General features: G+C 45.2%; 1 protein-coding gene across 1 annotated transcript in view; it reads right to left on the minus strand.

Moving 5' to 3' along the window:
- Positions 1–3368: 3368 nt before the first annotated feature.
- The window catches only part of HS3ST6 (heparan sulfate-glucosamine 3-sulfotransferase 6), a 107628-nt gene continuing 98517 nt past the window's right edge, over positions 3369–12479 (minus strand). The window contains exon 2 of the mRNA XM_030579201.1: positions 3369–4992. Coding sequence (XP_030435061.1) covers positions 4374–4992 — 619 coding nt within the window. The 3' untranslated portion in view covers positions 3369–4373. The remainder of the gene's footprint in view (positions 4993–12479) is intronic.

The following is a 12479-nucleotide window of genomic DNA, read 5'->3' on the forward strand; positions in this document are numbered from 1 at the left end:
ATCTTGGTTACCTTTCCCCTTCCTACAGGAAACTTCCAGCTTATTGTCCTGGTCTAATGCAGCGCAGACTTCACCTGGACAGCCCCACAAGTGACTCCTCTCGAATGCAATGAATACAAATACTTGACCTCATGAGCCATGGGGCAGCAATTAGTTTAAGCAAGGGGTTTGTGTATCACTTCAAAAGTCTTAATCCGTGCGGTCAGCCCTGGCATGATATTTGCCAGAACCTACTGAGTAGTCTTAATGAGTCTGCAAAGCAAGCTTTCAATACTTCTTGGGTTGCTTCAGATGCTTTAAATGCCATAGTCTATATGTTATTGTGCAGCTTTAGAAAGGCCCAGGCTTTAAAAAAGTATGGCCCCTTTCACAAGGCAGACAGAAACCATCTTTAGACCCAGGGCCCTTGACGTTTTGCATATCAATATGGCTCTGGCTGAATGTAGCCACTCAGCTGAGAAATAGGATCATGATCAGCGTTTCCAGGTTTTCACAGGCACTTGGGAAACTTTAAAGCCCTTCGTGGAGAATAATTTGGTCGAATGTCATGGCTGGAAACAAAACCTAAACAAGCAAAGTGCAGTCCATCATGTCGCGCTGCCAGTGAAAGTGACAACAGGCTCCAGCGGCTCTGACATCCAACCGCCAGCGGGTTGGAGGAGGGCACTTCCAGTTCCTTGGGCCGCTCGCCTCGGCAGAATTTGTACACTTTGGAGGGGGGCAATTTTAAGAGGTGCTGGGTACCTGCTGTTGAGAGCTGAGCACCCTCAGCTCCAACTGGCTAGAGGGCACTCAGCAGCACCTGGGATCGGGCCTCACTTTAGCATGAATTTTCAAAGGGGCAGGGGAAGGGCATGAGGGGAGGAGAGAGAGATTCCTCTGTGGTTTGTACAAAGCTGGACAAACCCAACCACATGAAACTGTAGAATGACTTCACAGTAAAAGCTATGGAAATGGGGGGAAGAAGCCATTTAAGTGTATCCTGAACCTCTTTCTGCTTCAATTGCCTTTCAGGACCATATCCTCAGCTGGCCTGAAATCATGTAGTTCCACTGAAATCAATGGAGCTGCTCTGATGTACACCAGGTGTGAATCTAGCCTTTCGAGCACCACAGAAAATTAATCCAGATTTTGTTTGTTGCTTAACCTAGCACAGCATCTTAACCAGGTACAATGCGGCTACGCTGGCCTTAGAAACTGACAGGAATGTAAAGCAGGGCAAAGACAATGCAAATTAGAAGTCACGTCTATTCCAAGGGATACCAAAAAACATTCACGTTTCTATCTCTGTCTCTCAACATATAAATAGCTGGGTTGTTTGTGTTCAACTTGGACCTGACATTGAGTCGCGTCATTTTGTGCATCGTTTGTTGCGGCAGTAAACAGATTAGCCTCCTGTCTGAAACTGACTAACGCGCTGACCATTAGCCATGAGTTTAGAGGCTTTAATTGCCACACATACAAAAGAAATGCCACACTGAAGAGGATGAAGAACAAAGAGGAGTCTCTTATTGTAGAAAAAGCAAAGAAGTGGGAGAAGCTTTAACAACTGGTATTGCAAACCAACTAAAAACACCCCGTGTAAAATGCCAGATGCAAAATCAATCCGGAGACTGACTGGAACACGAAGGGACGCACTGGAAAGGGCAGAGGTTCTTTGCTTACATTGTATTTGTCTAGGAAAACACTGGCTACCCGAAAGAGTTTAACATTTTTGTTTAACAATGCAGCCGGGACGGTTTGCAACCAATGGCTTGTGACCATTGAAACAGCAAGTCAACCCTACGCCATACAGGATAGCTAGCACTGAGACTATGTTGTACTGGAATCAAATGGATCTATCACATAGTACAAAACCATGCAGGGCCCAGGGGCCCTCCAAAACCAAAAAAGACAAACAAGTCACTGATAAGATTATGAAAGGTTAACAAAGGTTTTTTTGCCCCTCTTTAATTATGAGAACACTTGAACTCATTCCACCGGCCTCCAATGACTGCCCTTTGTGGCTGCAAATCTGGAAACCAAGACTGGGCTAAAGATCAAACTTTTTTTCCTATATGTTCTTCAGCAAAATTGTTTCTGGGAGGAGGGGAATTTTTGTCATTACTCTTGGAGGTCTCCAACTTTATCACCCGTGTTACATGTGATACATAATGCATCCAGATCTGGAATATATTCAGAACTACTGCCGCTAATTGTTTTTATTCTTTCAGACTATTTTAAATCAGGAAAAATACACCATTCTCTGGATTCACTGTTCGAACAGATGTATCATCAAATGCCAGTCACTGCCCAGTCTCCGAAAGGAAACTCGCCTCAATAAAAATCAACATGTGAGATGCAGAGCCAGCTGCAAAATGGAAAAGAGAAAATGATCAAAGTGCCATTCTGAAAACAGGGCCCCAATCCTGCAAGGTACTTGAGCATGTGTCAAAGCTTTAAGCAGGTGAATGGTCCTATTCTTTTCAATGAATGTTTTGACCCAGCTGATAAGGCCCAGATTCAACAAAGCATTTAAGCACCTGCTTAGCTTTAAGCAGGTGCTTAACTCCTATTGAGGTCAATTAGATGCAAGTACCAGTTTAAAGCAGACTATTGTGCTTAAGATGATTTTGCTTATTAGGCACAGAACTAATATTTCCTTTTATTTCAAACTTTACCAATTTACAGTTCTTTTGTCCATATGCTACGTTATCACTCACCAAGACAAATAATATTTAGACTGACAAAGTATAAATAATTTTGTATGCTCATAGGGAAAAGAACTGGCAAGCAGATTTTGTGATGTGGCCTAGTAAATTTTTATAACAATTTTGTAGAGCTGCGACTTCTGTCGCAATTAAGAATGGGAGATTTTTCCACTCTTTTTTGCCCAGAGTTGTCAGTATTGTATGTTCCTGAAATCTCAACAAAACAGAATTTTTAATGCAAATAGTTTAGCCGGAGAAGAACTGTGGGTAAAATCCTGGCCAGTTGAAGTCAATGGGACTTTTGCCGTTAACTTCAGAGAGGGCCAAGATTCCACCCTGTGCATTTAAGACACAATTATGCCCTCACTGAAGTCAATGACAAAACTCCCACTGACTTCTGAGGCAGAATCAAGCCTTTAAATAACAATAAATCACCCACAGACAGTTTGTATTATTTTTGCAGATTCACTGTGTCCTGTTTTTTGCAGATCTGGCAGAAACTATCAAACCAGGTAACTGTTTCTAAGGACACCAAACGTGACTTACGTGCAAAATTCAGCTTGTCTTTTTTAAAAGGGCTTTTACAAAACTCTAATAAACACAATGCTTGATTTTATTTATTGAACATTTTAATGAAAAAGAGCTTTGGGAAGCAGAGGGTGTCCATGTTCTCTTGAAGCATAGGAAACTGAAAACCAAACTTGCTGGGCATAGACCCAAAAGCTGGAAAGTGAAATTGACTAGAAACACAAAGGCCCAGGTCCTCAAAGGTACGTGGAAGGGCCTCAGGTGCCTTTGAGGAGCTCGGCCAAAATTCACTGGCCCAACGGAGTGAAGCACACACACACACGCACATACACACATAAAAAGTAATAGATAAATAAGATTTTTTTTTAACTGGGGCATGCTACTGGCCCCAATAAAGTCAAAATTCCATTGACTCCAATGGGAGGAGCAAGATCAGGCTCCTAACATGTTATTATCATAAGTCACTTGTGTTTTTAATATACCAGGCCAGAGCCTCAGCTGATGTAAATCAACCTAGCTCCTCTGAAGGCAATGGACCTACATTGCTGTACAGCAGCTTCGAACCTGGCTGCGGTTGTTATCTTTGCAAGAAAGGCATCCAAGAACTGAACACAGCACTGAAGTCTGGGGCCCTCTCCCTGCTAATTAAAAGGGTGGGGATGGCTGATTGCGAATATTACAGCGCTCTCAGTATGGTCAGAGAAAGGACAGCATTAGGAGGCCAACTCTGATTTGCAAAGCTTTACTGTGAATCTTAGTACCTTTGTCACTGCACGCACACACACATACTCGCACACACACACACACACACACAAACACACACACCACACCATCTGAAAACCATTCTGATTAATATAGATTAGCGAAATTCATATGGAAGAATATTTAATCTGATCTGGGGTTGCGGGTTTTGTTTGTTTGTTTTTCTTTCTTAAATATTTCTCTCTACTCAGTAAGTGTACATTTCTCTCCAGGAACAGGTCCGTTATAAATTAGAACATGGGAAGTGTCTTCCAAAAGTTTGCCTTGGACACACCTATGCTAGAGTCTCTGGGCAGCTTGGTACACAATGAGCTTAGGGCCGTGTAGGTCTGCTAAGGGGACTAGTTGCCCTCTCCCCACTGTGGCGTAGAAAGCGAATGGCCTGGTGAGATCTCAGTCCCACCCAAAGTCCTGCCCAGTCATCTGATAGAACTTCATGTTGAATGGTCTATAAAACTCCTGCAGGCGCTGGATCACCTGCCCGTGGATTTTTGGATGAGGCCGCCCTTTGGACTTTCCCAAACAGCGGGGTCGGCTGCTTCCTTCCGGCTTCTTCAGGCAAGGGAAGCCCTTGGTCTCATTGAAATAGAAGTGTTTGTCCGTCACGACTCTCTCGAGACCCAAGAAGTCTTGCACTCGGCCCATCTCCCCAGCCGGGTCACTCACGAGTCTTTCCCCACTGACAAAGAGGAATTTTGAAAGGGGGAAGTACTGTAGCCAGTTGTCCAGGTGCTTGGCGTAGATGCCGATCCGCACCGCACTCCAGGTGGTGTCGATGAGGCCTGTACTGATGTTCTTGAAGGCCAGCGCCTGGAAGCTGGGGATGGTGGGGTTTTTGGACAGTGTCTGTGTGTAGTCCGAGATGGCCCTGGTGACTGGGTTCCTCACCACCACAATCAGCTTGGTGTCCCTGGACATGTTGTAAATACGTTTGGGGGCCTCCTTGGTCACAAAGTAACTCGGGGTTTTCTCCATTGTGATCTGGCCCTCTAGAGTCCGCGGCATCAGGTTCCTGTGGAAAGGAAAGGACAACAGTAATGACTCAAGTGGATCTGTCCAGCTTTGACCCTTTAACATCTTCAGAGATGGACACCAGGGTAAGAACGAGCTGATAACATCAAGCTGTCAGCCCCCACATGCCAAGCCCAATGCTCAGGGAAAATCAACTCATCAAAACGCTTTAAAATCCCTTCTTAAGCCCTATTGTGTTGTGCTGCCTACAAGCCATTCCCATCAGGCCCTGACTAGGGTTGTGACTTTTGCCAAACTCTGTTTCTTTTGTTACCTCCCTCTCCAACAGAGCCCTACCTCATGTCTCTGTTTTGTCCACCTGTGGCATGGGAGCCGCCTTGGGCAAAGACTGTCCTTGGTACTTGTCTACACAGTGCTTAGCACAATGGGGTCCGGACCCTTGTCTGGGGTTGCTAGATGCTACTGCAGTACAGACAGACCCCTGAGTACAACCCCATTGACTACAGTGGGGTTGCATGGGAGGAAAGTCAGAGCAGGAACTGGCTTTAGTCTGTAATAGTGCAGACAAGAAGCAAAGTACAGTATGACAATCACAGTACTTGTCTTCTCCTGAATTAAGCATACAGGTCAAGGTTCTGGTGTCAATGACCTTGGTATAAGATCTCGAGTCACTCTGAGGAGTGACTCCAGAATTACAGAACAGTGACCAATGTGGATGGGTGGCAACAGATGATTAGTAGAAGATTCTCTTTTCTAATTAGCTGGTGAGACTCCAGAATGGGTCAGCAATGACCGCGCCTTCCCTTCTGTTTGTACAGCACCTGGCACATTGTGGGCTCTACCAGAAAAAAGTTAAATAATAATAGCAAGCTATGACGTTGCCATCTGAGGGCTGTCTGGGCCCTCTCTTGAATGGGTGGAGAGTCAAGTCGAGTTCAGACTGTCCAATTGTCCACAGCACCAAAGTCATCGTGGTTGTTGATACTAATGGGCACCATCGTTGGCATCATCAGCAAAAAAGCTGAGGAAAGGCTGAAATGGCTAGGGAGACTAAGCTGTTCTCTGATCCCCAGAAACAGTGGCCACAGGTCAGGGCTGGTGTGTGGTGGTGGGGACAGCCTGGTGTGTGACTCCAGGTCCCTTCACAAAACCTGAATTTTCTTCAAACCTTGAAAATCCAAATGCCCTCTTGGGCTCGTGATAACATTACAAACTCAGCTGGATTTTACCACATCCCTGATGTTAATAGCCCTGGGATCTGCACAGACAGAACGTCCTGCAGAGATCAGAATACACCCCAGTCCGTATGCCTTTAAAGGGCAAACCTGTGAACCCAAGACTCTGATCTAACGCCACGTTCTAATCTCAGTTTATGGGATTGCTCTACTAGAAGCATAATAAAAAAACAGCCCAGATTGTTGCTCCTAGGAGAACTCAAAGAGTCTCACACACACCCCCAAAAAGAACCCCCTTTTCCCTCCTTTTACCATGCCTTGACACACCAGTTTGTTCATTTTATACTGCCTGCCAGCTAATGAGACCTGGGAAATGGGAGTCCCATTTAGACTCTAATGAGCATTTTGTTTTCTAATAGGCTGGACTTGCTCACTTACAAGTCCCTGCAGCAGGGGTACTGAAAGTCTATTTCACTGGTGCCAGAGAGAAGAATATGGCCCACGCCCACTACGCACCATCAGCAGCCCAATTCAAATTCACTTTACTAAAGAAGAGACTAAGGTAAAATCTCTCCCCTAACCTTGCCCTATCACAATCCAACCGCCAAAGCATTTTCAGTTCACTTTCTCTCTTAACGGAGACGGTTACTCTCTCTCTCTCTCTCTCTCTCTCTGACTCACTCCTCAACAAATCCAGTCTCAAGTCTTTTAACACAAAAGCAAATTTCTCTTACTGCTGCACCAATAAATATGGATAGGGTGTTCAACAGTTTTTTATTCTTCATTTAGCGAGCTGCAGGTTGTAATTGTAAAGGCTTCTTTTTTCTTGCCCTTTCGTTTTCATGACTGGAGTTCCCACCCCAGTGATGGATGGAGAACTCCTGGCAACGTTACTGTTTCATCAATCGCGGTAAAGGGGCCAGCTGGGATGCTGGGGGACTTGCCAACACCACAGTGAACTCCAGCTATTAAAAACCGTTCCGTTCCCAATTTCGCACACAAAAGGTGTGAGCAAAAATGCAAATAAAACGCCAGATTGAGTCCTGTGCATTCCTTTGCTAATTCTCCTGCCACCCACTCCCCTGACCAGCGCATCCCCCAGGAAGGCAGGAAACGCATGGAATACGCAGCGTTTCATTGGGCTTGTCCAGTAAACACTCCAAGATGTTTTTTCGACAACATAAGACCCTGGCCATTGTTTAAAAATTCAAATGTGCTTTTAGCACATCCTGTCGTCTCTCTGAAATGTGCTGTGGGGGAACTGAAAGGTATAGGTGATGATAAACAACCCGGGCTAAATAGCTGGTATCATCTGGTGTAGGAGCTATGCCAATTTACACAGCTGAGAATCTGGCCCTGTTTCTATTTTTAGGGCAACATGCAAATTTGGGTGGGAGAGGGGGAAAGTTTTGTTTGTTGTAACACCTGGCTAATGTCATAACAGCATAATGTGGAGTTACAACTGTAAGGATTAAAAACAAAGCAGAATTTTGGAAGGGATATAAAACCCCTGCTCAGAGCATAAGCCAAACTGGCTTGGGACTCAGGAACCCTGGGTTCAATTCCTGCCTCTGCCACTGGTTTGTTGAGTGACCTTGGGCAAGTTACTTCCAGTCCCTGTGCCTCAGTTTCCCCATCTGTAAAATGGGAATAATGATAGCAACCGGGGCTGGATTAACCCATCACTGCGCCCTGTGCAAATATACACTTCTGGGGCCCTCTGCTGGCCAGCTAAACTAGATGCTCCCATGGTGTGGACATATTTATATTAACCAGCACAATTGCACTAGTGATCTATTAACCAAAATAAATCCAGCTCTCACTACACAGATGTTGCTTAGTTAACCCGCTTTTGTCCAGGTCAGTCAGTGACTGGCTCCTGCTGCCCAGACACTACCCCACATGTCCCACCCACCAGGCTCCTTGGGCCAGTTTCCCCATGTGGGCATTCATGGCAGCTCCCTGTACTTCTAACAAGTCTCGAGGTTGTCGCTGAGTGGGCAGAGCAGAGGGGTCAGCGGCTGTTGGAAGTGGGACACAGCCAGGAAGGCCCCCAGTGGGGAGCGCTGGTGCAGGAGCCAGCCCTATGGTAGCAGTGAGGAGCAGCACTGGCCGCCCCACTGGCCATTCAGGTTTGATCCCTGGGCCCTCCGTGATGACAGTGGGGAGGCTGGGCCAAATCTGAGCAGGTGGCACTACGCCAGGGCACAGGGGGTCACAATGTCCCTCAGGTTGGGGGTCTCATGAATTTGGGCCTTAGGTATGTGCCTAGTTTGCCAATGTGTTAATCCAGCCCTGAGAGTGCCCTCCTGTGGCAGGTGTTTTGAGATCAACAGATGGACAGTGGTGTTTGACAGCTAGCTGTTGTTACTATATTAACTGACGGGGGGCAGGAAGATACCTTCCCTGGTTCCCCATAACTGTCTGCTGCAGGGTTTCCTTCACCTTTCTCTGAAACCATTGCTAGAGACAGGATATTGGAGTATATGGACCCTGGTCTGACAGAGCATGGCAGTTCCTACCCAATGAGAACATCCCCACTGAATGGTATTTTATATCTTCCAATATATATTATTTCAGTCCAGGCTGGCTACCTGTCACCAAAATTTGCTCAATTCCACTTTGGTCTGGACTCACACAATACCAGTTTCCCAGGCCTGTGAGACCTCTCCAATGGTCCAAAAGCTGCAGCTGTCTAGGAAATAGAAGCAGCATGGGGATGGCTTGATGAACCCAGCTGAAGCAATATCTGGGAACCCATGGTAACAAATACCTCTGAGCTTCATGTGACTCTACCCCTTACCCTGCCTAGCTGGGATATGCTGCAAAATAACTTGCTCCCTACAACCTAACCCAACCCTTTGATGACCCCCAAAGTCGTCTTCTGTCCACATCAGCTAAACGTGAGGTGTAATGCCAAAGGGGGTGCAGCGAGAGGAAGGAAAGCGATTTGGAAGCATGTATACTTCCTCCCCGTTAACATCAGTCTCTTGTCCCATGCAACAGGGATGCTGTCCCAACCACGGGACTCACAGTCGTGATAATTTCATAGCACCAGGCTGTCTCATGCACTAGTGAAGCGACGTTCTCCTAGTAACAAACAACGGGCCAGCCTGTGGGGGGACTGCTCAGCCATTCCCTGGCAGGCAGGATACAGATGAACTCAGGAAGGCCCCCTAAGTCTAGCAATAAGGACAAAAGAATCTGAGTGATTTGCTAATAGCAAAAGGGCCAGATCCTGAGATCATACTCCAACAAAATTGAACTGGAATGTACCTGAGTCAGACCTCAGGATCTGCCCCCAAATTAGCTGACTCCAAGACTAATTAAGGAATATTATTGTTATAATATTTATCATTTATGTCACCCTAGCAGCACAATGGCCCCTGTCAGCAATAGGGCCCCGGTGCACTAGCCTCCAGCTGGTCCCTGCTCATCACCCTCAGGGCTGGCCCCAATCTCCCAGAAAGCTCCACACTTTTCCCTTGGTGAATCATGGAATAATAGAAAGGTAAGGCTGGAAGGAAACTCAAGAGATCATCTAGTCCAGCTCCTGGAGTTACCTTCTGACTCCTCCATCACACCTGGTCTTCCAGATGGATCGGTGGGAGCACAGTTTTAAAACATCCTGCTTGAACCTGTAACCAAGTGCCCCCATGAAACTGTGGGTAGCTGCTTCCCTGGCACATGCAACCACCAGAGTCCTCATAGTCCCACTTGTGCCAGTGCCTGTGGCTGCAATGCATGGGATTATGTGCAGGTAAGCAGCTGCGTGAAATTAGGAGTGATTTGGTATATGAGTGGGAGTAAGGGTCAGAGACTGCGTGTTTGCGTGTGCATGCGTGTTTGTGCATTGTTTATGATTTGTGTATTTTGTAGTTTCCTTTCCAGAGTTGTTTATTCATTGTTAAGATTAGTGCTGGGTTTTTCCCTGTCTGCAGCCATTTCATTTGTACCTAACGCCCCATCTTTGCGGTTCGCACTTGCTGCAGTATTACTGCAGCTCATGCAATTCACTGACATACATAGTTTCTGGTATGCTGCATTGACGCAGACATCTATCCCCTGATTTTTGCTTTGGTGTCAGGTTATTCAGAAAAGGACCCCACTTCAGTGGGTAGGCAAGGGGTGACACCAGTGATTAAACATCTACCCTACAAACTTTCAGTGTACTGCCTCAGCACAGCCCTTATTTTTCTTTACAAAGGGCCACATGCCAGGTGGCCAAGGGAGCTAATGTGTTTGCCTTTCATCCCATAGGAATTAAGGTCAGACTCACTTTAGAGCAGAACTGACATGAGGGTTCCCAAGTGTGGGGGGGTGTTTACATCATAGAACAACCCCATAACTCAGCAAGCTCTACGACCAGGGAAGCTGTCACAGGGCCTCCTAGGGGCCCCACAATGCACCGCAGTGGCTGAAGGACAGGGAGAGTAATGTCAACATTTCATAAACTGATAAATTGAAACTAAACATTTCAATTTTTCCAAACAGAATGTTACTGGAACTTTCTGCTCCACGAAAAGTTTCACTATTTCGACTTTTTGCCCAGATTCAGGACAAAACTAAGTATCGAAATATTGGAATTTTGGTGGGATGGAAATTTTGACTTCTAATCAATGCTACTGCTGAAACTGCCCACTTAGTGTTATTTAGAGGTGGTGGCTTTTGTGTTGTCTGCTCCCCAAATTAAAGTACCTTAAAGCAAATGAAATCTTCTACACAGCTTAAAAAGCAACATGGAAATAAAGAGAAGTGATTCAATTTCTATGGTGCATTGGCAGCCAGTATCCAAAGGGTAACCTTTACCAACAGCTGTTCTGTGAGACACACATTGTCAGCAGATCCTCCTCAAAAACGTCTTCGCCTCTCAAGTGAACAAAACGGAAAGATTATGAAGTGGGTAATCAAATAAAGGAAAGAAGCTACAGAATGAGAACGTCTGAGCAATCAGAACATATTGTTTTTAAAAAAATCTAACTATGACCGCTCCATCCGTAGCTTTGCTAGGCAGGGAGCTCATCCGAAATGATTTGCCAGCCATTGAAGTGGATCTCTGAGCAGTGCATTTAAGAGGGGCAGTTCCAAGCTACATTCAGCAATTGTTCTCTTTCCCTTCCATTATTCTGAGGAGTTGCTGTTTGTATTAGGGGTACGGGCAGTTACTCTGCAGGATCCTTTTCTATTTAGGCTTGGAAAGATTTGATTTTTATCGGCAAATGTCTGTGAACATCAATTTCACTAAACACACAACAACTGACAAAAAAATATTTCCATCAGTAATAATAAAAATTTACACGTAAGCAAATTGAGAAAAGTGCTGAATGAGAACTTATCAGAGTTTGATTTAAGGATATTTTTTGACATGTGATATTGACAATGGTTACAAGGTAATTTAATAGTTATAAGCCTTTTTGAATGTCAGTGTCTACTATCATTAAATAATTGTCTTCCCCCCCCCCACCAGTGTTGAGCTCCCCCCCAATTTCTCACAACTGTGAAAATTATTTTAAATTGTATCACTTTAGATAAAAATAAAAAATGCTTAAAAATAAACACTGATATTAAGAACATAAGAATGGCCATACTGGATCAGACCAAAGGTCCATCTAGCCCAGTATCCTGTCTTCTGACAGTGACCAAGGCTTCAGAGGGAATGAACAGAACAGGTAATTATCAAATGGCTAATCGTGCACCTGGAACGGTGGATTCCAAATATTAAAATACCAGACGGAGTTATCAATCTGAACTGTTTGCAGATAAACCTGTTTGCCCAACTATGTTAATAGAGCTTATTCTGTGAACAAGTACAGATAACAACAGAGCCATAAAAATCCAGGTTTTACCAAAGATTATTCCTGAACAGAAAAAAGGCCAAATTGGAAGAGTGTGTGTGTGTGTGTGTGTGTGTGTTTTTATTACAGTAATGCCTGGACATCCTGACCAAGTGCTGAGTCCCACTGTGCTAGATCTAGGGAGAGACTGTAAACTCTGCAGGGCATGTACTATCTACATAAATACAGACAGTGGGAAGGCACCCAGGCTCAGAAAGGTGAAGAGACTTGCCCAAGGTTGCACAGCAAGTCAGTAGCAGAGGTGAGATCAAACCCAGATCAACTGATTCCTTATCCAGTACCCAATCCACTAGATTACATTGCCTCTCAATACCTTGCTTGTTTGGGCAGCTCTGTAATGCAATTCCTTAAATTCCTCCCTTGTTTGAAGTCAGCCAAACATTCCATGGCTTCCATTACACATGCTCCCTGTAGCACAGGGGATTTCCAATGGGAATAGATTTGCTTTTGCTTGGACAAATTATTTAACCTGAACCTCTTGCTTTAGCCGCCATCAT

Source organism: Gopherus evgoodei, chromosome 10, assembly GCF_007399415.2.
Source record: "Gopherus evgoodei ecotype Sinaloan lineage chromosome 10, rGopEvg1_v1.p, whole genome shotgun sequence".
In the NCBI taxonomy this organism is placed as follows: domain Eukaryota; kingdom Metazoa; phylum Chordata; order Testudines; family Testudinidae; genus Gopherus; species Gopherus evgoodei.